This window comes from Enhydra lutris, unplaced genomic scaffold, assembly GCF_002288905.1.
Source record: "Enhydra lutris kenyoni isolate GAN:26980312 unplaced genomic scaffold, ASM228890v2 scaffoldscaffold5, whole genome shotgun sequence".
In the NCBI taxonomy this organism is placed as follows: Eukaryota; Metazoa; Chordata; class Mammalia; order Carnivora; family Mustelidae; genus Enhydra; species Enhydra lutris.
This window is the reverse complement of record NW_019154089.1, coordinates 7,272,067-7,292,953: the sequence shown is the minus strand read 5'-3', so window position 1 is coordinate 7,292,953 and position 20,887 is coordinate 7,272,067. Positions and strand designations below refer to the sequence as shown.

At 42.6% G+C, this 20,887-nt stretch overlaps 1 protein-coding gene across 3 annotated transcripts in view; it reads left to right on the top strand.

Moving 5' to 3' along the window:
* LOC111140823 (heat shock protein family A (Hsp70) member 4) overlaps window positions 1-20,887 on the top strand; it is a 77,391-nt gene that overhangs the window by 14,936 nt on the left and 41,568 nt on the right. Inside the window, exon 1 of one of the 3 annotated variants that reach the window (XM_022493016.1) lies at window positions 10,762-11,092. The exons of 1 other annotated variant lie outside the window; for it this stretch is intronic. In XM_022493016.1, coding sequence (XP_022348724.1) covers window positions 10,986-11,092 — 107 coding nt within the window. In that variant the 5' untranslated portion in view covers window positions 10,762-10,985. Of the gene's footprint in view, window positions 1-10,761; window positions 11,093-20,887 lie in introns of those variants that run through there. One more of the 3 variants, XM_022493017.1, reaches the window with a different exon arrangement.

The window sequence follows — 20,887 nt, the reverse complement described above, 5'->3', positions numbered from 1 at the left end:
AATATTGTCACAGGGTATACATATTTCCCAAAATGCTCTCTGGGAAGTCTGAACAGATCATGATTTCTCACATGCCTTTGCCAGTACTTTCTAATGTAATTTTTTTCCAATATGGTTTGGGAAAATGTAATTACATTATTGTTTTAATTAACTCTTTTAGAAATTCCAAGTGAGGTTGAGCACGATGTGTTTATTAGTCATTTGTATTCATTCTTTATTGAATTTTGTCTTCTGATCTTTGGTCTATTTTTCTCTGATTGACTTATAACAACTGTGCATAGATCAAGAATATTGCCTCTTTTTAAAAAAAAAAATTATTTTTTTAAAGATTTTATTTATTTGACAGACAGATCACAAGTAGGCAGAGGCAGGCAGAGAGAGAGGGAAGCAGGCTCCCTGCTGAGCAGAGAGCCCGATGTGGGGCTTGATCCCAGGACCCAGAGACCATGACCTGAGCTGAAGGCAGAGGCTTTAACCTACTGAGCCACCCAGGCACCCCTCTTTTTTTTTTTTTTTTTTAAAGATTATTTATTTGACAGAGAAAGAGATTACAAGTAGGCAGAAAGGTAAGCAGAGAGAGGGGTGAAGCAGGCTCCCCGCTGAGCAGAGAGCCCCATGCAGGGCTCTATCCTAGGGCCTTGAGACCAAGACCTGAGCCAAAGGCAGAGGCTTAACCCACTGAGCCACCCAGGTGCCCCAGAATATTGCCTCTTTGATGTCATATATATTAAGAATATTTCTTTCCAAAGTTGAAAAAGAATAAATTTTTTTATTGTGGTAAAATATATGTAACATAAAACTTACCATTTTAACCAGTTTTAAGTGTACAAGGGGATGACATTACGTGTATTCAGAATGTTGTGTAACTATCACCACTAATGATTTCCGGAACTTTCTCGCCATCCCAAACAGAAACTCTGTACCCATTAAAAAGTAATTCTGGATTTGCTCCTCCCCACATCCCCTGGGTGTCTCTATTTTATGTTTTGTGAATTTGTTTATGTACCCCATGTATGTGGAATCATACTATCTTTGTCCTTTTGTGTCTGACTTATTTCACTTAGCACAAAGTTTTCAAGGTTTATTCATATTGTAGCCTGTATCAGCATTTCATTCCTGTTTTATGGCTGAATAATACTCCACTATATGTGTATCCTATATTTTGTTTATCCATTCACCTGTTGATGGACACTTGGTTTGTGTCCACATTTGGGTTATTGGAATAATACTGCTGTAAATATTGCTGTACAAATATCTGTTTGAGTCCTTGCTTTTAATTCCTTTATGTGTATAAGTAGGAGTAAAATTGCTGGATCATATGGCAATTCTATGGTTAACTTTCTGGACAAAATATGATTTTTTTCCAAGTATGATTTTTAAAAATGTAAAAACATACATGTGTCAGTGATTTATGTAACTAATTAATGAGAGGACCAGCTGATTCATTGAAGAACTCAAGAGGCTGAAGTGAAGGAAAGAATACTGAAGTCAGAATGCTAAATTAAATGCAAAACTTATTTTTCTACCCGGCAATAAAAGAATAGTCTTTGGAAATATCTTTTCCACCAGACAGAAATCATTTGCATCTCTCCCATACAAACACCGTTTGCACTTTATCAATCTTTGGTAAAGTTAAGGTCTAATTTTACAGTCTGGGCCCTAATCAACAGAAAATGGCAAGTCAAAGTTACATTTTTCCTAGAAAATCATAGGTCCCTTAGGTAAGTTCATTAAGCAATGTCTTTTTTTTTTTTTAAAGATTTTATTTATTTGTCAGAGAGAGTGAGCACAGGCAGAGGCAGAGGGAGAGGCAGGCTCCCTGCTGAGCAAGGAACCGGATGTGGGACTCGATCCCAGGACACTGGGATCATGACCTGAGCCAAAGGCAGCCGCTTAACCAACTGAGCCACCCAGGCGTCCCTCAATAAACAATGTCTTAATAAGATACTGAAAGAGCAAGCAGTAATCTTTTTTCCTTATCTCCAGATTTTGGGTAGACTTTCTTAATTTTGTATTTATTGCCCTTAATTTTGTTGATGGTCATTTTTGCATTCCGTTTTCTATCTTTTACTGTTTTTGTCTTTTGGTGTTATGCTTCTAAAAGTTCACTGTATGTCTGTGTTTACATAGATATATATGTATATGTATGTAATCACCTTTTTTCCTGGTAATTATATGGTTTTATTTTTGAAATTTAACTTATAAACCTTTCACTATTTTACTTACCGGGAATATATTCTTGTGTATGTGGTTTGAGGTAGGGATCTAAATTATTTTCCCAGATGGTTAGGTAGTGTCTGCAAATCGCCTTCTTCATGACTCGTTTGAAATGCCATGTATCATATGCTAAATTCTCATACTTGGGTTTGTTTCTAGACTTTTATTTCTGTTTGTCTTTGTCTTTTCTGGTACAAGTTTCACAGTTATTATTACTGCTTCATTATGTTGTGTTCTCTTTTGCAGTTTTGACAGTATGGTTCTGCCACCAGCAACCACATCTTCAGTGAAGAGAACTCCTCACAGAGGAGGGGCAAGTGGCTAGCCCTGCTTCACAAGGCAACTCTCATATATTGCAATGAAAATGGGTTACATGCTTTAGAAAATTCCACAGAACATTCAAGGGAAAGACACTCACCTAAGCAATCAAAGTAAATGCTGAATTGCATGTATGTGTGTGTGTACACAGGTGCGGGTGGACTTTGGCTTGCCAAAGTGGGAGGTGGGGGGAGTGGAGGAGCCATTCGTGAACTTCCTCTCCACTATGTGGTTATACTTCCTGTTCATTTATATAGAGATGCCAAGTTGTCACTGTGTTCCCCCAACTTTGGAAGGGTATTTCACTATTTTTTTTTTAAGATTTTATTTATTTATTTGACAGAGAGAGAGAGAGAGAATAAGTAGGCAGAGAGGCAGGAACAGAGAGAGGGGGAAGCAGGCTCTACGCTGAGCAGAGAGCCCAATGTGGGGCTTGATCCCAGGACCCTAAGATCATGAGCTGAGATCATGAGCTGAGCTGAAGGCAGAGGCTTAACCTACCAAGCCACCCAGGCGCCCCGGGTATTTAACTTTTGAAGAAGAAGCCCTAAGCCACTACTCTTTCTTTAAAAGTAAACTTTTGCCTTTAGTGGAAATGTCACAAAATATATTCATATGTATTTATTTATTTATTTATTTTTTATAAAGATTTTATTTATTTATTTGTCAGAGAGAGAGAGGGAGAGAGAGCAAGCACAGGCAGATAGAATGGCAGGCAGAGGCAGAGGGAGAAGCAGGCTCCCCGATGAGCAAGGAGCCCGATGTGGGACTCGATCCCAGGACGCTGGGATCATGACCTGAGCCGAAGGCAGCTGCCCAACCAACTGAGCCACCCAGGCGTCCCAACAAAATATATTCATATTTAATAGACTAAATCATATTCTTAAAGGGCTGGTCATCCGGTTTTGAAGAATGACTTACTAAGCACATTTCTGTTCTCTGCTAAGTACCTTATTTTTTCAAAATATTTGAAGAATACTCAAAGTTCTTATCTTGCTTTTTGTTTCATCATATCTCCATTATGGAAGCTTCTTCTGGTCACCTTTCTCAGACTTGTCTTTGTCTCGTCTGGAAAAGAAATTCTGATACTTCTGGTGAGCTCAGATTGTTCCCACTCTTGTTTTAGCTTGTTGCTGCTGCCTTTGACCATAGGATGGATTCCTCTGCCATTGCCAAGAAAACATGTTAGTCACTCTCCTCTGAGTTAGGGCTTACACTGCTGGCATTTAGTTGCAAACTGTAATCGTCTGTGATATATTTAGATTTTGAACTCACATTGCATTTGAACATTAACTACATGTCAACACGAAAATAAATGGTCCTCCTCTGGTTATGAAGCAATGTACGGGCAGGATGCCACATGAGCTTGTTCATAGTAACACTGTTCATAGTAACACTGATTCTTTTTTTTTTTTTTAAAGATTTTATTTATTTATTTGAGAGAGAGACAGTGAGAGAGAGCATGAGCTAGGAGAAGGTCAGAGGGAGAAGCAGACTCCCCATGGAGCTGGGAGCCCGATGTGGGACTCGATCCCGGGACCCCGGGATCATGACCTGAGCTGAAGGCAGTCGTCCAACCAACTGAGCCACCCAGGCGTCCCCGTAACACTGATTCTTAATCAAATTACAAATATTCACAATCCAAGCTCCAGATTCCTTTTGAATCAGGAAATCTAAAGAGTAAATTATTATCAGAGGTCACAGGGCCTTTAAAAATCATTTTCTTTTGAGTTTTAGAGTGAGAAGCAAAGAACATTCTGTCATGAGAAATGAGTTGTCTTTAGCTGAAGGGAAACCATCCAGCATAGGATATACTGAGTCCTGATGAATTTGATAGTTAAGATGAAAGCTCTTGTAAAGGGGTGCCTAGGTGGCTCAGTGGGTTAAAGCCTCTGCCTTCAGCTCGGGTCGTGATCCCAGGGTCCTGGTATTGAGCCCCATATCCGACTCTCTGCTCAGCAGGGAGCCTGCTTCCTCCTCTCTCTCTCTGCCTGCCTCTCTGCCTACTTGTGATCTCTGTCAAATGAATAAATAAAATCTTAAAAGGAAAAAAAAAAAAAAAAGCTCTTCTAAAGAAAATTCCATAATTTGTAGAAATGAGATGGCAGCTGTTCCTATGGCAAAATATCTCCCTGGGGGTCCCCTAATGCTCAGGAACAGGACAAACCCCAGCAAAGTTGGACTGAGCAGGTCAGAATCATGTTTGTGCTCTCAGAGGACCAATTTCACAGGCAGGATATTGGGGTGGAGCTGGAATGTTGGCTACTAGAAGTGGGAGAAGACCGAGTTGAGTCTGTGGCTGGTTGAAGAGAGGCTTCAGCCAGTAGGTAAGGACATTGTGAGTCAGGCCAGAAAAGTGGTTGTTGATTAAGGGATCTAGATAAAGGGGTTACATTTTCATGATGGTATCAGCTTGTGCGGCCTAGAGAAATCTGTGCAAAGTTCATTCATCGTGTTAAGATTAGAAAGAGGAAAAGGACTGGGATTGATAATGGCACCGGGAGACATAAAATAACTGTCATCAGACCAAATAAGGACAAAAAAGTGGGGGTTTGGGGAAGGACTTCGGAATGAGATCATGGTACTACTATGTAAGCAGTTTGATAGAATGAGGAACAACCCTAACATTTCAGCCAATTTGGACTTACAAGTGAATTATAATGATAGTTTTTATATCAAAAGAGTATTAGGATTAGAAAAATACTTGAGGAGAAAAGGAGACTTAATTGTGCTCTCCTATTCCTTAAACAGTATTTCTTATGTTTATACTTTTATTTATGATTAAACAGATTTTCTATAGGACTTATCAGTGTCTGTAAAATGGCAATATTAATCTGTTATTATCTCATGGAACACTGTCCCATGGAACACAGTTTGGGAAGGGTTGATTTAACCTAATGTCAAAAAAGCGCAACCCAATTCAAACATCCTATGTAACAAAAATAGTGAAAGGGAGAAATGTATTCCAAAATGTCAACAATGAATGACTGGTTGAGTCATTTCTCCTCCTCCTCCTCTTCTTCTTCTTCTTCTTCTTTTTTTTTTACTCCTGTTACTCTTTTGTGTTTCCATATTCAGTGTAGTGACCCTTTTACTAAGAACATGAACTTAAAGAAAATAGGGGCATAGTTATAGGAGACCAATGTCGAAGTCAGGAGTTTTAAAAGCTGTGTAACCTTGAACCAGTTCCTTAACCTCACCAGGTCTGTTTTCTCATCTATCAAATTGGAAAATAATATCTACCTGCATGGTTTTGCTATGAAGATTAATTGAATTATGATATCCAAATCACCCAGCACAAGGTCTGGCACATGCTGTAGAATCTAGAGATGAGGTAATTACAATTATTATTGAGTTGTTAGAATTTTAGAGTTTAAGAAGGGAGTACTGGCTGGGTTAAGGGCACTTAGTCCACTCAGTGTGATATCACAAAGGCCCAAAACCACCTTTATGAGAGTTTGTACCTTCCTCTTGAAGCAAAGAATTGCAGAAGCTGCTCCAGAGTTTAGGACCTAGTTCCACCGGACACTTGGCAGGGAAGATTATGAATTCCCAACTGAAAATCTTTTGTCTCATGTAGGGCAGTCTGTTAACCCTGCATATTTAAAACAAACACCTTCCTGGTTGCTTAGAACTAAATTTAATCACTGTACCAGAGAAAGGCATGCAACAACTTCCTCCTTCTAAAATTCTCAAGATGCTCTGCTGAATGAAAGGAAGTTGTGCTGCAACCACGATGCCTTCAACATAAAATGTTCTGGCAACTTCATTGCTTCACAGTTGTGATTCCTGGAAACTTGTCACTTTAGGTTCTTCAGAATTCTTATTTATTTATTTATTTATTTGACAGAGATCACAAGTACGCAGAGAGGCAGGCAGAGAGAGAGAGGGGGAAGAAGCAGGCTCCCCGATGAGCAGATGGAGCCTGATGTGGGGCTTGATCCCAGGACCCTGGGATCATGACCTGAGCTGAAGGCAGAAGCTTTAACCCACTGAGCCACCCAGGTGCCCCTAGGTTTTTCAGAATTCTTAAATAGCTTTTTCTGACTTCATTTACTTAAATATCCCAGAATAGCCTCTTGAGCTATAAGTTTGATGATCCAGGGAACTATTTATAGCAGGATGAGTACTCTCCATGACTGATGTTATGTTTTATTTTGAGAAGGATAAATCATTAAAAAGATTGATAGGGCCAATGGTATTTTATACTGAAAGCGGAGCCAAGGCAGATAAGGTAGGTAGGTATGATCGTGGAACACAAAAAAGATATGGTTGTACTTTTTTGCCAGTTCAGTTAAAGGCTGGGGAGGCCTCCCACATTCTAGAAGGAAGGCAGAGACAGAGTTCATAACCCGGACCTAGTGATATTTTATTTTTAAAGATTGTTTATTAATCTATTTGAGAGAGAAAAAGAGAGAGAGAGAACAAGTCAGGGGAGGGGCAGAGAAAGAGAGACAGGCAGACTTGCTGCTGAGCGGAGAGGCTGACATGGGGCTCTATCCTATGACCCCAAGATCGTGACCTGAGCTGAAGTCAGACTCTTTTTTTATTTTTTTTATTTTTTTATTTACTTGATAGAGAGAGAAATCACAAGTAGGCAGAGAAACAGGCAGAGAGAGAGACAGGGAAGCCGGCTCCCCGCTGAGCAGAGAGCCTGATGTGGGGCTCGATCCAGGACCCTGAGAGCATGACCTGAGCTGAAGGCAGAGGCCCAACCCACTGAGCCACCCAGGCGCCCCTGAAGTCAGACTCTTAACCAACTGAGCCACCCAGGTGCTCCCAGACCTAGTGACATTTTTTTTTTTTTAATTCAAGTTTTTTTTTTTTTTTTTTTTTAAGATTTTACTTATTTGATAGAGATCACAAGCAGGCAGAGAGGCAGGCAGAGAGAGAGAGAAGGGGAAGCAGGCTTCCCGCTGAGCAGAGAGCCCGATGTGGGGCTCGATCCCAGGACCCCGGGATCATGACCCGAGCTGAAGGCAGAGGCCTTAACCCACTGAGCCACCCAGGCATCCCGACCTCATGACATTTTAGGTAAACTCACTTCAGCCTGTAGCAGCCTGGCCTCTGTTTGCCCAGTGTTTGTAATGCAGAGCCGACAGACACAGGACTCTCTGTCATCATGAAGGCCCATACTGTTCTTGGCATTCATGGATATCATCCTAGGTAGGAGACAAATATAAGGTAGAAAGAGGTCAAGGTCAATTTTTTTTTAACCTTTGTATTGTGGTAAAATACACAGAACAAAATTTATTATTTTAACCATCTTGTAGTATACAAATCAGTGGCAGTAAGTACATTTGTACTGTTGTGTGATCACTAGTACTATCCATCTCCAGAACTTTTTCATCATCCTAAACTGAAACTTTGTGCCCATTAAACAGGGGCACGTGGGTGGCCCAGTGGGTTAAGCCTCTGCCTTTGGCTTAGGTCACCATCCCAGGGTCCTGGGACTGAGCCCTGCATCCCCTGCATTGGGCTCTCTGCTCAGCAGGGAGCCTGCTTCCCCTTCTCCCTCTGCCTGCCTATCTGCCTACTTGTGCTCTCTCTGTGTCAAATAAATAAATAAGATCTTAAAAACAAACAAAAAACAGTAACTCTTCATTTCCCTTCTCTCAAGCCCTTGGTAGCCACTATTTTATTTTCTCTATGAATTTGCCTATTCTGATTTCTGTGCCTCTGCCAATTGGATGGGGGCCGCCAAACGTGGGGCAGTCCTACCAGGTGGAGGCTGGTGGTGAAAGAATTCACCCAAGGCAGAACAAGGGAGGTAGAAATTTACTGAAAAACACCACAATGAAGTGGTGGGCAGGACAGCAAAACAGAGTCAGTCTGCAGTGGTGGGGGGCTGTAGTTAAAAAGGGAAGGTGAGAGAGTATGGGAACACATGGAATTTTCCTTTTTTGGTAACTGTGTCTGGATCTAAGTAACCCATCATTCAGCTAGGGCTTATGGCTATTTTGAGGTGGGTCACCTAATGGGCATGTTTGTATCAGCCAGAGGATTGGGGGTCACTGCAGGCCCTCCTATGTTATTCAGGTTTCCATAGTTCAGATTGGTTGCTGAAGTGTCCTCTAAAGTTTCCTCATATAATTGAATCAAACAAAATTTGTCCTTTCCTGTCTGACTTCTTTCACTTGGCATAATATTTTTAAAGTTCATCCATTATGTAACAGGTGTTAAAAGTTTTGTTCCTTTTTAAGGCTGAATAATATTCCATCACATGTATATACCATGTTAAAAATTCATTCATGCATCAGTGATTATTTGGGTTGTTTTCACCTTTTGGCTATTGTCAATAATGCTACGAACAGGGGTATAGAGTATCTGTTCATCCCTGTTCTCTTTGTCCAAAGGCCTCTTCTTGCTGCCTCCACTATTACCCATCTCCCTCAATCTCCTACCTTAGGTAGCACTCAGTACTTGGTTTTGAAGACTACTCGGTTTTGAAGACAAAGTACGACTGGTTTAGCCAAAACATTAAGAAATGTGTGGTAATTTGGAAATGTAAAGGCAAACAATCTGGCCTTTGGGCATTGCTCCAGGAGACTGAGGTGTGTGTGGGGGGGTGAGGTGGGGCTCTGTGGGGCAGGTAATGCAGAGTTGAGAAAATGCACTTTCTTCTTGGCTCATTCATTAAACGATCCAATTGTTCTAGCCTTAAGATAGAGATCTTTAACTCCCATTTTGTGCATAACACTTGCCACCTTGTACTGGGATTCCTTTTAGTTTTTTAGCTATCCTCGTGACCAGTGGGATTCAGGTTTTGAGGGATTGAAGCATATACATCTATACCCTTAAAAAAGTCAACAAAATAGGGGCGCCTGGGTGGCTCAGTGGGTTAAGCCTCTGCCTTCAGCTCAGGTCATGATCCCAGGGTCCTGGCATTGGGCTCTCTGCTCCGCAGGGAGCCTGCTTCCTTCTCTCTCTCTGCCTGCCTCTCTGCCTACTTGTGATCTCTGTCTGCCAAATAAATAAATAATCTGAAAAAAAAAAAAAAAAAAAAAAGTCAACAAAATAGGGGTGCCTGGGTGGCTCAGTGGATTAGGCCCCTGCCTTATGTTCCGGTCGGGTCATGATCCCAGGGTCCTGGGATCCGGCCCCGCATTGGGCTCTCTGCTCGGCGGGGAGCCTGCTTCCCCCACCCCCCTCTCTGCCTGCCTCTCTGCCTACTTATGATCTCTCTCTCTGTCAAATAAATAAATAAAAAATCTTTAAAAAGTCACAAAATAAATGTGTAGGACAAAAAAAAAATCACAGCAAATTACTGGAGATTTGGGAGATCCAGATTCCCCCACTGAAACCTCTCCGTTTATCAGAAATTCTTATTATATAGGAGTTGCTTTCCAAAGGCAAGCAGGCTTCCTGTTTGCTCCTGGAACACTGGTGAGGGGCCCTAAAGTTCAAGATTCTTTAGCCTCGAGTAATCCTGTCATTGGCCGGTCTGGGCCGACCTAGGAAGCCTATCATCCCTCTGTATCCCTTGCATTCACCTCAGGACAGGTGCTTGGAACGTGCTGGGGATTTCAAGGTTTAAGTATTGTTGGCCCCTCCGTAGGCTCTAAGGACGCAAACGTCTTAGAGAACGGTGAGGCAGAGCTGAGTGAAAAGAAACCTCGGCGGTGGGACAGAGAGGATTCCTGCCCTCCGCTGGAGAGGGCGCTGTCTTGGACTTCGACAGAGCCCCTACCTAAGGCCCTCCTCTAGACCACATTTCAAGGGCGGCCTTGTCCTCTACCAGCGGACCTACCCCATAGAGACCAGAGGGGAGGGCGCTCTGGACTTTGAAGACTAGCTTGCGCCGCCATTTTGGGAGCGCAACACAAATCGGGGCGCAAGAGTTCCTATCACCGGAAGTTTCTTTGATAAAGAGAAACAGCGGAAGTAGGTCAATGGCGCCTCTTCAGTATTTTGCCTCAACCTGGCTTTCCCACTTTCTTCTGTAAGGGGAGACGCCTCACTGCTTTTTCCCGCCGTGGGGAGTCGTTGCGGCGGGCTCCGTGCGCAGGCTCAATTGACCTCCCAACCATCTTTCAACCGCTGAACCCCTTCCGAGCTTCTCCTACCTGAGCGTGACGTATGCTTGTCGTAATTGGGGGCGGAACCTCAGAAGGAAAAGCGACTGAGCCGAGGTCTCGCGAGAACATTCCTTTCCTTCTCAGTTCTCGCGCTACTGCTTTAGTCTCGTCGCGACGAGATCTTTCGAGATCTTCTCCGCCCCCGCTACCGGCGTCCCCTCTGCGGCCGCTGAGCCGGAGCCGGCCTGAGCAGCGCTCTCCGCTGCCGCTCCCTTCCCAGGGACTTAGGAGCCCGCGAGGACTACCTCACGTCCTCCGCTAGCCCCGGCCCCCCGGCCCACGCGGCCCTCACTCCGCGCGCCTGCTCCGCCGGGGTCCGTGTCCTGTTTCGCCGGCCGGACCTGGGCTCGAGCCCGAACTGTAGCCGGCGCCATGTCGGTGGTGGGCATAGACCTGGGCTTCCAGAGCTGCTACGTCGCTGTGGCCCGCGCCGGCGGCATCGAGACGATCGCTAATGAGTACAGCGACCGCTGCACGCCGTGAGTGTGGGCCAGTCCGGCCGCGTGCACGGGGTGGGGGTGGGGGAGGGGATGTAGCGCTTGCTCTGGTTTCCGACCCTCGCGGTTTGGGGAACACGAGCCGGGGAGTCACCTCTGTTTGGAGCAAGAGCCCAGTGGGTAGGAACCCCCCGCTGGGTGTCAGGTCACTACTGGCTGCGACTCCCCGTGAGGGTCTGCACCAGCGGCAAGGCCTTTACCCGGTGGCCTGCGGGTTGAGTGAGGGCTCTGAGCTGGTACTCGTACCAGTAGAGGGCATGGGTAGGAACTGGAGGGAAGGCAGGCCTGGGATATATAGTGTACCGAGTTCTTGTTTTAGAGGGCAGAGTCCAGGCCCAGGGCGTACTGCCGTTTTTTCAGCCTACGGCAGAGTTCGGACCTTTGCACACAGTAGGCGCCTATTAAGTTAGTTGAATTAAACGGGTTCTGGCGTTTGCTGGCGGCCTGAAGATGGAGCGGCCAGAATCCCACGTGAGTGGGGGCGGGGCAGCACCCGGAAGAGAGGGAGCCTCAGCACCGGAGAGAGGTTCGTGCTCCGCCTGGAAGGCACAGCTACCAGAAAAATACTAAATGAAGTCAGTGTCGTCCTGATGCTTTTGCGCTCACGTTGGATTTTCACATCGTTTCAGTATGTTGAGCTATGTTGTGTCATTCTCTTTCTTCATTCTCTGCACGTCCACACCTAACAGCGTTCCACTTTCACAGTTAATACGTTCCAACCAGGGTGTTGGCCGCAATTGTTAATGAATGACTCAGGGGCTCACTTTGACTTCTAGAACCTATAGTAAGTTAAGGGACCAGTATAGACACAACTCTAAAAAATCATGACTCACTCAGGTCTCTCCTTGGGTAGAGTATGCTTTTTTGAATGTAGAGGTACTTTTCAATCCATTATCCTCTTGGGGCAAAATCTTTTAGGAAGCTTATTTTCTGGGTTCTCTTATTTGCCACGTGGCCCTTCCAAAGGCTTCTGTTCAAAGGCCCATTTTTTCCCCCCATAACTTTGATCACCCTTCCCGCACTTGGGTAGCTAAACTAGATTGCTCCCTCCAGTGAACTTGCTGCTCAGAGACTCAAAACATTTTCCTTCCACTTGTAAAATTTCTGCCCCTTATTTAGACCTGGACCAGGTGCTTCCCTGAAAATTCATCTCCCATACTAAAACGTGGTTTGATGTCCCCTTCTCAATTAGTTTATAGTGTTTTTTTTTTTAAAGATTTTATTTATTTGACAGAGATCACAAATAGGCAGAGAGGCAGGTAGAGAGAGGGGGGAAGCAATCTCTCCCCTGAGCGGAGAGCCCAGTGGGCTCCATCCCAGGACCCTGGGCTCATGGCCTGAGCTGAAGGCAGAGGCTTTAACCCTTTGAGCCACCCAGGCACCCCTCAATTAGTTTATAGTTTTATTGAGAGAGAATTCACTTAATTTACAGTCAACCCATTTAAAGCGTACAGTTTGTTTTCAGTGTAGTCACAAAACTGCAACTATGTCCCACAATTTAAAAACTTTTTCTCAGTCCTAAAGAAATCCTGTACTCATTAGCTGTTACATACCAGTTTCCCCACATTTATAGTTTATTTTACTTTTTTACAGATTTATTTGAGAGAGAGACAGCGAGAGAGGGAATACAGGCAGGGGGAGTGGGAGAGGGAGAAGCAGACTTCCCGCTGAACAGGGAGCTGGATGTGGGGCTGGATCCCAGGACCCTGGGATCATGACTTGAGCTGAAGGTAGATGCTTAATGACTGAGCCACCCAGGCACCCCATATTTATAGTGGTTTTTTTTTTTTTTTAAAGATTTTTATTTATTTATTTGACAGAGATCACAAGTAGGCAGAGAGGGAGGTAGAGAGGCGGGGGCGGGGGAGGGCAGGCCCCTGCTGAGCAGAGAGCCCGATGTGGGGCTTGATCTCAGGACCCTGAGATCATGACCCAAGCTGAAGGCAGAGGCTTTAACCCACTGAGCCACCCAGGCCCCCCCCCCCCTTTTAAAGATTTATTTGAAAGAGCGTGCAGGAGAGGGGAGAAGGTCAGAGGGAGAAGCTGTCTCCCTGTGGAGCTGGGAGCCCTATGGGGGACTCCATCCCGGGACTCCAGGATCATGACCCGAGCCAAAGGCAGTTGATTCACCAACTGAGCCACCAAGGCGCCCATATTTATAGTTTTTAATAGTGGGTTTTATATTCTAATTTGTAATTCCAGAGAAGGTATAGTATACTGAGTTTTTTTAAGCATTGAAGGTTGTTTTTGAGCATTAATTTTTTTAAGCATTAATTTTCCATTTGATACTATCTTCCTTTCCAGATTCAGGTTTTCTTCATTTGTAAAGGTAGTCTTCACCAAGAAATCAAAAAGGGTGGTGCACTGAGTAAGGCATTTAACTTTTTGATCCTTTCCTGCCTACATTTGAAAGGGAAGGGAATTCTCAATATTAGAACTAACAGTGTTGTCTTTATTTTCTGTTATGTTCAGTTTTCTTTTTAAGACAAACAGCAGCTACATCAGTTTTACCGTGAATTCAATAAAAAAAATTAATTTTTCCAAATTGGAATTAAATTTGCCTCAGTGACTAGGTGATGGGTGACTAGATACATTATGAAGTTGTGATAAGACTACCATTTAGGGGCGCCTGGGTGGCTCAGTGGGTTAAAGCCTCTGCCTTCGGCTCGGGTCATGATCCCAAGATTCTGGGATCAAGCCTGGAATTGGGCTCTCTGCTCAGTGGGGAGCCTGCTTCCCCCTCTCTCTGCTTCCCTCTCTGCCTGCTTGTGATCTCTGTCTGTCAAATAAATAAATACAGTCTTTTTTTTTTAAAGTGCCATTTAAATACTTGAAGTGACTTCTTTTTATGTTTTCCCTTATTTTATATTTTCCAAGAACCTCAAGGGATACCATACATGAAGTAATTCTTGAACTATGATTTTGATTAGCTTAAATTTCGTTCTTGGAGTCCTTAAGTAGGAGATAGGAATGGAAAGGTTGATTTTTGTAGTGGTCTCAAAATAGTGGATTTTGGTTTCAGATACACAGAGACTATGATGTGGGTTTGCTTTAGTGTCATAGTGGAAATGAGATTCTGTTTCTGGAGGGTGGGCTATGATGGAAGTACCTTATTTCAAATTGTGCCTGTAACAGTATTTGGATTTAGCTTTTGAGAATCCAATTGACTCCTGTCCAGAAGAGACCCTTACTTTTCACAAATAACAGGCATTCTTTATTTTATTTTATTATTTTTAAAGATCTTATTTATTTTGACAGAGAAATCACAAGTAGGCAGAGAGGCAGGCAGAGAGAGGGGGGAAGCGGGCTCCCCGCTGAGCAGAGAGCCCGACATGGGGCTTGATCCCAGGACCCTGAGATCATGACCTGAACCAAAGGCAGAGGCTTAACCTGATGAACCCCCCAGGCACCCCGGCTTTCTTTATTTTAGCAACTACTGAGTGCCTCCAGAATGCTAGCCATTGTACTAAGCCCTGGAGGTACTCTGAACAAATAAACAAGATCCTGCTATCATGTACATGAGTTCTGGAGAAGAGGCCAGATGATAAACAAACATGTAATTACTAACTGGTAAAGGTCCAGATGGGAATGTACAGAATATGATGACTGGGGGACTTATTTATTTATTTATTTATTTTTTAAAAGATTTTATTTATTTGAGAGAGAGACAGTGAGAGCATGAGCGAGGAGAAGGTCAGAGGGAGAAGCAGACTCTCCATGGAGCTGGGAGCCCGATGTGTGACTCGATCCCGGGACCCCGGGATCGTGACCTGAGCCGAAGGCAGTTGTCCAACCAACTGAGCCACCCAGGCGTCCCTGGGGGACTAATTTAAATTGGATGTATGATGGAGATGAAAGGTGGTCTTAAAGAAGTGCCGTTTAAGTTAAGACCTGGAGGATGAGTAGAAATTTACATGGAGGTGGTGTGTGGGTCTAAGGAAGAGCCGATTAAGGCAGAAGGAACAGCAAGTGAGGAAGACCTGATGCATTCACGCTTGACTGACAGAATATCATAACTACTCTTGAGCCACTTGCAAGAAAGGTGTGAGGCGGATTGGAGAGGAATTAGGCAGGACTTTGTAAATTATGGTAAGGATTTCTATTTAGGTGCAATCGGAGTTGATCCAGTTTAAATTTTAAAAATATAATTGGCTTTTTTTGTGTGTGTGTGGAGAATGGGTTTATCTGAGAAGGGGAAGAGAAGTAGGGTGTTGCTTAGCTTATGGCAGTATTTAGTCTATGCGGGAGTTAATGTTCTCTACTAGTGTAGTAGCATGGGAGGGAAGTGTGGGCGGTTCTGAGATAAACTTTGGAGTAGGAGCATCCATGTTGATGAATTTGATCATAGGCTTTGGAATCAGATGAGAATCCTATTTTTATATTTAGTGGGATTATTATAGTAGAAGGGGTACAACCTTAAAGCTTTGGAATGAAAGTGTTAATGGAGTGCCAAACATTACTGAAGGATTGGGCCCTACTTTCCAAAAAGAAATGAATTACTTACGAAATAATTTCTGTGTGTGAATTGTTTATATTACTATTTTCATGGACTTAGTTCCTAATAAAACAGTATATTAGGAGGGGCACCTGGGTGGCTCAGTGGGTTAAAGCCTCTGCCTTTGGCTCAGGTCATGATCCCAGAGTCCTGGGATGGAGCCCAGAGCCTCGCATTGGGCTCTCTGCTCAGCAGGGAGCCTGCTTCCTCCTCTTTCTGCCTGCTTCTCTGCCTACTTGTGATCTCTGTCAAATAAATAAGTAAAATCTTTAAAAAACAAAAAACCCCAGTATATTAGGAATTTGAAGGTATGAACATGTCTTTTATTAGCTACCTTTGAGAGAGGAGCTTAAAGTATGTACTTTCTGGTTAACTGGAAGAGTAACATCTTTTATTTATTTATTTAATTTTTAATTTTTTAAAAAGATTTTACCCATTTATTTGACAGATCACAAGTTGGCAGAGAGGCAGGCAGAGAGAGGGGGAGGCAGGCTTCCCACTGAACAGAGAGCCCGATGCGGGGCTTGATCCCAGGACTCTGGGATCATGTCCTGAGCTGAAGGCAGAGGCTTTAACCCACTGAGCCACCCAGGTGCCCCTGGAAGATTAACATCTGATACCTAACTTGTGCAAGAAAAGTATTCCTGTGAAGTAAATATTTTTACATGCTGTATAGGGCTATGTACAGCAGTAGGTTTTGAGTTTTTTGGATTCAAAGAAAAGGAAAGTTGATTTATTGACTAAAGTTTGGATTGCTTACACCATTTTCCTTCATATGTCTAATTGTAGAAGTTATGAAAGTAGTTCCTTAGACTCATTTAAGAGCTAAAATACAATCTAGAATGCAAAATTGATAGAGTGATAATTGACAGGAACTTTGTCATTAGGTTCTTAATTAGATTTCCTAAATTAAAACATTTTTTTCTTGACTTAGTTGTAACAGTAAAAAACACTAAAGTGCTGAAGTTTCTTGTCCTTCTCATTTTTGCTGTTTGTTGTGTATCCTTGTGTACCTTTTTCCAGACTTCTACAACTATATACGGTGGTGGGTGGGTATGTTTAAACAAACAGGAACATACTGGGTTTTTTTTTTTTTAATTTGACAGAGAGAGATCACAAGTAGTCAGAGAGGCAGGCAGAGAGCGAGGGGGAAGCAGGCTCCCCGCTGGGCAGAGAGCCCGATGTGGGGCTCCATCCCAGGATCCTGAGATCATGACCTGAGCTGAAGGCAGAGGCTTAACCCACTGAGCCACCCAGGTGCCCCAACATACTGTATTTTGTAAATTTTCTTTACATATATTTTAGACTTCTTTCAGAGTCAGTAAATACGAACCTACCTTCTTAAATGTGTAATATTCTTTATTATGGCTGTTAACTTTTTTTCCCCCCCGAACAGGTTATTTCTAACTTTTGTAATTACAGGTTGTTAATTGAACAGTAGTCTTTTATAGTTGGGTTTACTTGTTAATATTTTTATTTCTGTTGGATAGAGCTCGACGTGAATTTGCTAGGGCAAAGAATATACAGTTGACCCTGTACATCATTGTGGGGTTTGGGATGCTGACTTCTGTGCAGTTGGAAACCTGTGTATAGAAACTTTTTTTTTTTTTTTTAAAGATTTTATTTATTTCACAGAGAGAGAGATCACAAGTAGGCAGAGAGGCACGCAGAGAGAGAGAGAGAGAGAGAGAGAGAGAGAGAGGAGGAAGCAGGTTCTCCGCTGAGCAGAGAGCCCGATGCGGGACTCGATCCCAGGACCCTGAGATCATGACCTGAGCCGAAGGCAACGGCTCAACCCACTGAGCCACCCAGGCGCCCCATTGTGTATAGAAACTTTTGATTCCAAAAAACTGAACCACCAGTATCCTGCTGTTGACCAGAAGCCTTACTGACAGTGTAAATGGTCGATTAACACATATTCTGTATATGTATTCTATCCTGTATTCTTTTTTTTTTTTAATTTTATTTTTTATAAACATATAATATATTTTTATCCCCAGGGGTGCAGGTCTGTGAATCGCCAGGTTTACACACTTCACATCACTCACCATAGCACATACCCTCCCCAATGTCCATAATCCCACCCCAATCTATCCTGTATTCTTAAGGGTAAGCTAGAGAAAGAATGTTATTAAAATCATAAGAAAGACATTTATACAATTGTTTGTATTGGAAAATCCATGCATAAGTGGACCCACACGTTTCAAACCTGTGTTGTTCAAGGGTCAACTCTATGTTCTTAAAGTACTATTGCCAGGGTACTTTACACAAATTTAAGGGGTTAATTTCTAACAGGAAGATAAGTGATTCAGTGGGCAGAGTGAAGATTATAATGAGCTAACACTATATAAGGTGTTTAGGAAAACCTGGACACAGTATATATTGCCCACATATTTTCTAATACTGCTTTTACTACCTTTTTGTATTTTTTTATTAATCCTCCTCATTAATAGACTATATGTTGGGATAATAAAATGAAAGCTATTGAAATTAGCCTGAAGAGGTCACAATTTATAGCTTTTAATATGCAGATCTTATTGATTAGAGAATTTGGTGTGCTTTAGGAACTGTGTATTAAGTGTGAGTTGTTTGGTCTGTTTGACGTTAGTTTCCTGGGGTACTTTCTAGCTTAGGGGTAAGGAAGTATGCAGAGGATACTCTGACTGATGTATTCTTTTCCATGCCAGTTTTGCTTAAATCTTTAATTTGATAGTCTCAGTATTCTTGTGGGTTCTCTGATAAACTCATTTTCTTGTATTGGTTAAGAAAGAGAACTAGAGCAGCAGCTGTTCTGAATGTTCCAAGAGCAGTTCTACACATTCTTATAAATGTGAAGCTGTGCCTTTTAAAGATCTGTGTTGATTGCCGCTGTTCATAACATCCCATTAGAATGTGCATAAATATTTGGTCAGTAGTATCTCTTACCCGTGAAAGGGAGAACAGTGTTATTCTCTGGCCTAAAAAGATTATTTCTAGGGCTTACAGATTACACAGGGGAGTCTTGAACTTTATTTATCTATCTATCTATTTATTTATTTTTAAAAGATTTTGTTTATTTATTTGACAGAGATCACAGGTAGGCAGAGAGGCAGGCAGAGAGAATGGGAAGCAGGCTCCCTGCTGAGCAGAGAGCCCGACATGGGGCTTGATCTCAGGACCCTGGGATCATGACCCGAGCTGAAGGCAGAGGCTTTAACCCACTGAGCCACCCAGGCGCCCCTTGAACTTAATTTAAATTAGCTTCCTGTAATACCACCCTGTATTAGGGAGTGGAGGGAAAGTAATGCCAGTCAGGTAGCAAGTGTCTGTTTTTAACAGCATTGACTTGGAATTGTGTGGCATAGAGAGGAAGTATAAGGTAAAAAGATTCTTGCTGTCTAGAGATAGAACCATTCTAGGTGGAAATATGAGTGATATAAAGCAGTGGTAAATAGAATAAGAACAGTCATGGATGGGTTGTTAAGTACAGACTGAAAGTGTCAGTGTGGAGGAGAGTGATGAGGAGTGTCCGTGGGGAGGGGAGTGATGACGAAAGGCAGGGGTGGGACTTGAACACATAGGATTAAAATACATGGATGAAAGATTTGGGATGGTCTATGTGAAGGTATAGAAGTAGGAATAAATCTAATTGGTTTGCTAGGCAGTACAAAAATAGGTATATATGGGATTTGGAGTCCGGTAGTCCTGATTTTGAATCTTGGATGCTTATATTTACCAGTTATTTTTCTGAATGCATTAACTTGGCTTGAATCAGATCTTCATTTATAAAATTGGACAATAATAGTTCTTATCTCTTAGTATTTGGGAAAATCAAGCATAGGTTGCTAAGCACATATGACATATGAAAGGTGTGGGAGCTTGACCTGCTTGGTTGAAAGAGAGGTTTCCTGCCATAAAGATTGGATGCAGGCTATGTGCACATTTTTAAAGTTGTTGGTGAGTGGGGAGTAGTAGATAAGTTACTTTATTATCTTGTTCCATGTAAAAATCCTAGTGGAGTAATTCAGCCATTGAAGATTTTTTGATCATATTCTTTTTTTTTTTTTAAGTTCTATTTATTTATTTGACAGAGAGAGAGGTACAGTGAGAGAGGGAACACAGCAGGGGGAGTGGGAGAGGAAGAGGGAGAAGCAGGCCTCCCACTGGGCAGGGAGCCAGATGCTGGGCTTGATCCCAGGACCTTGGGATCATGACCTGAGCTGAAGGCAGACACTGACTGAGCCATGCAGGCACCCCTCAGATTGTATGTTGAGGAGACACAAACTGAATTGAGGGTATTTAGCTTATTATTACTTTTTTTTTTTTTTTTAAGATTTTATTTATTTGACAGAGAGAGATCACAAGTAGGCAGAGAGGCAGGCAGAGAGAGAGAGGGGAGGAAGCAGGCTCCCTGTGGAGCAGAGAGCCCGACGCGGGGCTGGATCCCAGGACCCTGGGATCATGACCTGAGCCGAAAGGCAGAGGCTTTAACCCACTGAGCCACCCAGGTGCCCCATTATTATTACTTTTTTAAGGATTTATTATATTTATTAGAATAGCATAGGACTATTTACTTAAATGCTTATGGTGGCCATCCATGGTGGGGTTGGTGGTTGTGGAATTACAGATAATGTTTCTTTTCTTTGTCATATTTTTTGTTTTCTAATTTTCTGCAGAGAGCTTATACTAACTGGAAAGCACTGGCCTAGGTTCTAAAATGGGCTCTAATATTTGACTTAATCTTTTGGCCTTTCTTCACATTTAAATATTAGGTTTTCTTATGTAAAGCTTTTGTTTCTAAAAACCCTTCAATTTGTGTAGTTTGTCATATTGACCCTCATTCAGTTGTTCTTTGTGAATGAAAGGACTTTTATTCCTCATGGGTAGATGATTTGAAGATGGCAGACTGGATTTTAATGGATAGTTTGGGGAGGTGAAGCGGAACTTTCACGGCAAACTAGTTAGTATATTTTTGTATGAAACTCAGACCAGGGCTTCAGTGGCTCAATAATAATGGCTAGTATTTTATTTTATTATTTATGATGTGCCAGTCTCTGATATAAACCCTTTAAAAGGGGATCAACATAGGCCACCTCGGTAGCTCAGTTAAGTTTTTAACTCTTGATTTCACCTCAGGTCACAATCTCAGGGCTGTGAGCTATAATTTGAACTGAGACAAACTTTCTTTTTTTGTTTTTAATTTTTTTTTTATAAACATATAATATATTTTTATCCCCAGGGGTACAGGTCTGTGAATTGCCCAGTTTACACACTTCCCAGCACTCACCATAGCACATACCCTC